We start from the raw sequence: 7,834 nt of genomic DNA on the forward strand, positions 1-7,834 counted from the left end.
CAGATAGCCTAGTTTTTTGCGTCACGAAACGCCAACCAACCAATCTGCATTGCAGAATAATAAATTATAACACTTCGTTCATAATTTATAACTCTACTTCAACACAGGGTACAATAATAATATATATTACTTTTATAAAACGTGAAATCAAATGTCTTACCAGTACGAAACCAGTTGCATAGCGGTGGGCTTACAACTCTAGAAACCGGGTTTACATACATGTGGTGAGCAAAGCACAGATAGCTCATTGTGTAGCTTTATGCTTAATTCTAAACAGACAAACGAAACCTCTTGTAGAATTTAACCATTCAATTAATATTGAATAGTTTATAACTACCATACATAACAACCTGTAATACTTGAAACATTATAACAGGTTATAACTACACTCCATTCCATAACTACACTCCATATGGTAGTTTATAACTACCATACATAACAACCTGTAATACTTGAAACATTATAACAGGTTATAACTACACTCCATTCCATAACTACACTCCATATGGTAGTTTATAACTACCATACATAACAACCTGTAATACTTGAAACATTATAACAGGTTATATCTACTGTATAAAAACCCGTAATAGTTAAAACACACTTTTACATTTCATAACAGGCTGTAAATATTGTATAACATCCCTTAATAATTAAAACACTATAACATACTTTAACAGGTTATAACTATTTTATAACACCCTTTAATAGTACAACAATGACACTATGACATCTGTAATAGAAACACCATAACATTCGATAATAATGAAAATAGTCTAAAATTCCATAGCGATCACTTTTCTTTTTTATTTGGTTTCTCGCATAAAATAATGCTCATGCGCGCACCAATATGGGTAATAATACCAAGGTGCATACCCTCAGGATCCACTTAATGTGATTGCATCGACACAGACCCACAGATATGCCCTTTTATTATTAGAGATTCTGAAGTTTGATAAGAAAAAATGTATTATTTATTTGTTTTTAATTTCCATACTTACCTTCGTCATTTTCATTGGACAAAGAACTATAATACATTAGAATTATTCCTAACTTGAAATGGACTGAGGCATTTGTAGAACATTGAAACAGATATAGAGCTCTGCTTTGTTGTGTGTTAACCATAACTAAAGGGTTACGGAAAATAGCCACAAAAAGACTATAAACTATAGGAATTCCCAATTATAATAATTATTATTAACTCTAAGCGAATATAATGAATTACAGTTTTTATCTCTGAGAGTGTGTGTGCACATTTTATCAGACATTTGATAAATAAGAAATCAAATTGTCTTCGCTAAACATAGACCACAATCTCGTTTTGTATTTGTTCAGCGATCGTCTCTCGTCTTCGGATCTCAAACACTTGGTTTCCGTCGACAATCACCTCCGCTGGACGGAAACGAGAGCTATAATTGGATGACATAACTAACCCGTACGCTCCAACAGACAAAACAGCAAGTACGTCACCCTGCTGGACAGCGAGCCATCGATCACGTGCCAAAAAATCTGTGTTCTCGCACACTGGCCCAACGACATCACAGAGAAAGGGCTTTACGTTTGAATGTTTGTGGGCAGGTAGAATATTATGGTAGGCGTCATAAAGAGCTGGTCGGAGGAGGTCGGTGAACGACGCGTCTACGATAGCGAAATTTCTTGTGGTTTTCTTCAGATACTCTACACGAGTCAACAGTATGCCGGCCTGCCCCACGACTGATCTTCCTGGTTCGAGTATCAGTCTTAGACCACGAGCTGCAACTGGTTCTACGATCTCTCGGACCCAAGATGAGACGTCGGGCTCTATTTCATCTGGTCGATAAGCAATACCGAAACCTCCTCCGAGGTCAATGTACTCCAGCTTAATACCATATACTTCTAAGCTGTCCACGACATCTATAATAAGGTCCCGAGCTTCTAGGATTGGAGACAGTTTGGTCACTTGCGATCCTATGAAACAATGTATTCCTTTAGCCTCCAAATAAGGAGAATGTTTAATTCTTTGGTAAAGTTCCCCAGCTTCTTCTACCGGAACCCCAAACTTGCTCTCTTTGATTCCGGTAGAAATGTTGTGATGGGTCTGGGAGTCAATACCTGGATTGACCCGAACACCTAGGGGCGCCCTGACGTTTTTACTTCTAGCGATCTCTTCAATTCTGTCCAACTCTTCCCACGATTCCAAATGAAGAGAATATATCTTGTATTCCAAACTCATTTCGATTTCCTTTTTGCTTTTACCCACACCGGAGAACACCACCTGCTCAGGGTTTCCCCCCACTGCGAGAACTCTCTGTAATTCCCCCTCGGAAGCTATGTCAAATCCACAGCCATGTCGCTTAAGAAGACTTAGGATAGACAAGCTGTAGTTTGTCTTCAATGGATAGCATATCAGGTAACGATGTGAGTTCAGCGCCTTCTGGTATTTGGATAACGAATCTAGAATTTTGTTTTTGGAATACACATAAACTGGTGTTCCGAACTTTTCGGCAATTCCTTCAACGTCAACATTTTCACACAATAAGATTCCGTTCTGATAAGTCACAGCCATTTTGAGGTGTCCTATTCACTAATCTCTTTAAACAAATAATATTAAGAAATTAATTTAATTAACTTGTATATAGCAAAGTTTACAGTAACTTTTGTAACAGACTAAGAGTTACTCTACGTTTACTCTGACCACAATTGTGCAGGAAAATACAGAACAATGGGTTTTAAAGTTCGTTTCTAGGTAAGTACGTCACAGATGAAGAGATAATAAGCCAACCAATCTCTCATACAAGCGTCAGTTTACACTAGGTATGTTCAGCACCATTTAGCCACATATGATGAATATATATTAAAATCTTGGTTAATGTGTTCAAACTGTTTGTATTTAGTAACTTTCGACTTCAAACTCTGAGAATTGTAATTTTCTACATTGTTTCTGCTTTTATTGCAATAATTATTGCAGATTATAGAGGGCGCTGTTTTAATAGAACTTCATAGTAACAGAATTATATTATTGTTAATGAGAAAATTGATAAAGTTAAATGCAAATTTTAGTATCCGAAATATATTAGTGAGTAGAATAAAGATATCAGTGTCTACTACATCTAGACGTAGGTGGAACAGGATATTAATGTCTACTACATCTAGAAGTAGGTGGAACAGGATATTAGTGTCTACTACTTCTAGACGTAGGTGGAACAGGATATCAGTGTCTACTACATCTAGAAGTAGGTGGAACAGGATATTAGTGTCTACTACATCTAGACGTAGGTGGAACAGGATATCAGTGTCTACTACATCTAGAAGTAGGTGGAACAGGATATTAGTGTCTACTACATCTAGACGTATGTGGAACAGGATATCAGTGTCTACTACATCTAGACGTATGTGGAACAGGATATCAGTGTCTACTACATCTAGAACTAGGTGGAACAGGATATCAGTGTCTACTACATCTAGACGTAGGTGGAACAGGATATCAGTGTCTACTACATCTAGACGTAGGTGAAACAGGATATTAGTGTCTACTACATCTAGACGTGGGTGGAACAGGATATTAGTGTCTACTACATCTAGAAGTAGGTGGAACAGGATATTAGTGTCTACTACATCTAGACGTAGGTGGAACAGGATATTAGTGTCTACTACATCTAGACGTGGGTGGAACAGGATATTAGTGTCTACTACATCTAGACGTAGGTGGAGCAGGATATCAGTGTCTACTACATCTAGACGTAGGTGGAACAGGATATTAGTGTCTACTACATCTAGACGTAGGTGGAACAGGATATTAGTGTCTACTACATCTAGACGTAGGTGGAGCAGGATATCAGTGTCTACTACATCTAGACGTAGGTGGAACAGGATATTAGTGTCTACTACATCTAGACGTAGGTGGAACAGGATATTAGTGTCTACTACATCCTGAAGTGGGTGGAACAGGATATTAGTCTCTACTACTTCTGGAAGTGGGTGGAACAGGGAATTGGTGTCTACAATACATATGGAAGTAGAATTATCGAAGGTATTGATGTTTGTGTTACATCCAGATATTAGTGTCTACACTTCACTTTAATGTTTGTGTTACATCCAGATATTAGTGTCTACACTTCACTTTAATGTTTGTGTTACAACCAGATATTAGTGTCTACACTTGGCTCCATCCATTGTGTTCAAAATGTGCATGTGTTGTTTGAGAAAGTTCAGGCACATCTCAGTCCGAAAGAAACATTCACGCTCACTCTATTCTGCCCATAAATAAAGAATTAATAACAACGAGCGACTGGAACACAGCAGAAAGATTACTGTAGTGATAACACATAAATATATCTTTAAAACCCTTTCAAATAAAATACATTTGTTAAGCAGATTTCTTTGCTATATGGTAGTGAACTGTTTTAAACATTATTTGTGCCATAATTAATTTAGGTTTGTTTTTTGAATTTCGCACAAAGCTACACGAGGGCTATCTGTGCTAACCGTCCCTAATTTTGCATTGTAAGACTAGAGGGAAGGCAGCTAGTCATCACGACCCACCGCCAACACTTGGGCTACTCTTTTACTAACGAATAGTGGGATTAATCGTCACATTATAATGCTCCCACGGCTAAAAGGGCGAGCATGTTTGGTGTGGCGGGCATACGAACCCTCGACCCTCGGACTACGAGTCGCACGCATTAACGCGCTTGGCCATGCTGGGCCTAATTAATTTAGGATAAATGTAGTTTTGTAAATTGAACAAATAACACTGGGAAACACTCATTTTGTTGCATTTAAAAAAAGACCTTTCTATAGTCAATTTGAGTGTGTTGATTTCAAATCTGAAGTCGGTTTTTGTCTGCAAGCTACAGATTTTATGCAATTTGACATTTTTATTTGAAAGACCTAAATCCCGCACTAAATCATTCAGTTCAGCCTGGGGAAGAGGCTTGGGGACGGGGAAAGGTTCAGTGTCTGAAGAACAGTTCCCCGATTGTGTACACTTTTCTGACAATTCACTGTCACAACTGTCTTGTTCGCTTGTATCATGTCCAATGTCTTTATCGTCCAATGAAGGCAAGCCTTTGAAAACTGGAACAGGAACTTCTTCAGAGTGCGGAGCCGGCCGAATAGCTGAGGGAATGTTCGGATACGTAATCTTATGTCGGTTTTTCTTCCCAACACCAGTTGTGTTTACCATGCAGAAATAACAGTCAGTTACATGGTTGGTGGGTTCGCGCCAAATCATTGGAACACCAAAAGGCAGACCATTGCGTTTTCCTTTCCTTTGTGAGGAAGCATTTCCTCACAATTGTGGCACACAACATGAGGAACCCATTGCTTGTCTTGATCACCAAGATGAACTTCAAAATATGCCTTGTAGGCACGCTTGACGAACGAGGATATGTTACGTCTCTGACGATTGAGTGTGTATCATCCACATATGTAGCAGAAGGCATCAGGCTTGTTTCTGCAATGATATCTATTTTTGGAAGCCATGTTTGATCTGAAACAAAAGAAGAATGATCAAAATATTAGAAGCTATCTATATATATGGACGTGAAAATGCTTATACATGGTTTACGCAAGTTCACATTTGTACAATTTCATTAACCTCAAATTGCATACAAACTAGAGCTTGTAGAGAAAAACTAATTTCAGATTTGCAATCAGCGCTTAAAACTCCTTCAGAATCAGTTAAAATATCTAATGCAACTCAAAGTTACTGAAAAAGTGTTCCCCAGTGTAACAGTTCCATTTTTAATTTTTCATCAGAGGTGATAAGAGAATATTTTATAAAAACTGAAACGGGCATGTTCAGCTTGATGTGTTGGTGAGTCAGTTTAAACACTGTATTGGACTTGTTGTTATGGATGACAAAAATTGTAATGATCGGCATCCTTTCAAGTTACTTCTCTATGTATTTCTCCTCCTTCTATTCATATAGAAATTATATATATATTAGATTAAAACGTTTACTGACTTGTAACGACAAATCCTGGGTTAAATTCCTTTTCGTAAGTAGAGTGCAGAAAGTCTGTTGTACAGCTGATTGGTACAACAAACAAACAAAATATACAGTTCTCTTCAAATTTTCACAAAATCATCAAATAGTAAAAATTAACATCAAATAGTATAACTTACGTTTATAAATACGGCCACCTACCGACGAACTTCAACATCCTCAACAATCCATACATAGATATATATTTATGGAACATGTAGAAAGGCTATTCGTTACCGTCCTTAAATTTGAACTTCTGAAAATAGAGAATACAGTCAGCCTTCCGTGCACAATAAGGAATACAGTCAGCCTTCCGTGCACAATAAGGAACACAGTCAGCCTTCTTTGTACAACAAGGAATACAGTCAGCCTTCCATGTACAATAAGGAATACAGTCAGCCTTCCGTGTACAATAAGGAATACAGTCAGCCTTCCGTTTACAACAAGGAATACAGTCAGCCTTCCATGTACAATAAGGAATACAGTCAGCCTTCCATGTACAATAAGGAATACAGTCAGCCTTCCGTGCACAATAAAGAATACAATCAGCCTTCCGTGTACAACAAGGAATACAGTCAGCCTTTCGTGCACAATAAGAAATAAAGTCAGCCTTCCGTGTACAACAAGGAATACAGCCAGCCTTCCATGTACAATAAGGAATACAGTCAGCCTTCCGTGCACAATAAGGAATACAGTCAGCCTTCCGTGCACAATAAGGAATACAGTCAGCCTTCCATGTACACTAAGGAATACAGTCAGCCTTCCATGTACAATAACGAATACTGTCAGCCTTCCATGTACAACAAGGAATACAGTCAGCCTTCCCTGCACAATAAGGAATACAGTCAGCCTTCCGTGCACAATAAGGAATACAGTCAGCCTTCAGTGTACAATAAGGAATACAGTCAGCCTTCCGTGTACAATAAGGAATACAGTCAGCCTTCCATGTACAATAAGGAATACAGTCAGCCTTCCATGTACAACAAGGAATACAGTCAGCCTTCCCTGCACAATAAGGAATACAGTCAGCCTTCCGTGTACAACAAGGAATACAGTCAGCTTTCCGTGCACAATAAGGAATACAGTCAGCCTTCCGTGTACAATAAGGAATACAGTCAGCCTTCACAATAAGGAATACAGTCAGCCTTCCATGTACAATAAGGAATACAGTCAGCCTTCCGTGCACAATAAAGAATACAGTCAGCCGTGCACAACAAGGAATCATGCACAATAAGGAATACAGTCACGTGTACAACAAGGAATACAGGAATACAATAAGTCAGTCAGCTTCCGTGCACAATAAGGAATACAGTCAGCCTTCCGTGCACAATAAGGAATAGTCAGCACAATAAGGAATACAGTCAGCCTTCCGTGCACAATAAGGAATACAGTCAGCCTTCCATGTTTACAGTCAGCACAATAAGAAATAAAGTCAGCCTTCCGTGTACACAATAAGGAATACAGTCAGCCTTCCATGTACAATAAGGAATACAGTCAGCCTTCCATGTACAATAAGGAATACAGTCAGCCTTCCGTGCACAATAAAGAATACAATCAGCCTTCCGTGTACAACAAGGAATACAGTCAGCCTTCCATGCACAATAAAGAATACAATCAGCCTTCCATGTACAACAAGGAATACAGTCAGCCTTCCATGCACAATAAGGAATACAGTCAGCCTTCCGTGTACAACAAGGAATACAGTCAGCCTTCCGTGCACAATAAGGAATACAGTCAGCCTTCCGTGCACAATAAGGAATACAGTCAGCCTTTCGTGCACAATAAGGAATACAGTCAGCCTTCCGTGCACAATAAGGAATACAGTCAGCCTTCCGTGCACAATAAGGAATACAGTCAGCCTTCCGT

At 38.7% G+C, this 7,834-nt stretch overlaps 1 protein-coding gene across 1 annotated transcript; it reads right to left on the reverse strand.

Annotated features, from left to right (window-relative positions):
• Nucleotides 1–332: 332 nt before the first annotated feature.
• Nucleotides 333–2,669, reverse strand: LOC143251837 (diaminopimelate decarboxylase-like). The gene has a single exon (XM_076503092.1). It carries the CDS (start codon nucleotides 2,543–2,545, stop codon nucleotides 1,298–1,300), a length of 1,248 nt encoding a protein of 415 aa, XP_076359207.1. The 5' UTR covers nucleotides 2,546–2,669; the 3' UTR covers nucleotides 333–1,297.
• Between the last annotated feature and the right edge of the window lie 5,165 nt (nucleotides 2,670–7,834).

Source organism: Tachypleus tridentatus, chromosome 6 (assembly GCF_004210375.1).
Source record: "Tachypleus tridentatus isolate NWPU-2018 chromosome 6, ASM421037v1, whole genome shotgun sequence".
In the NCBI taxonomy this organism is placed as follows: Eukaryota; Metazoa; Arthropoda; class Merostomata; order Xiphosura; family Limulidae; genus Tachypleus; species Tachypleus tridentatus.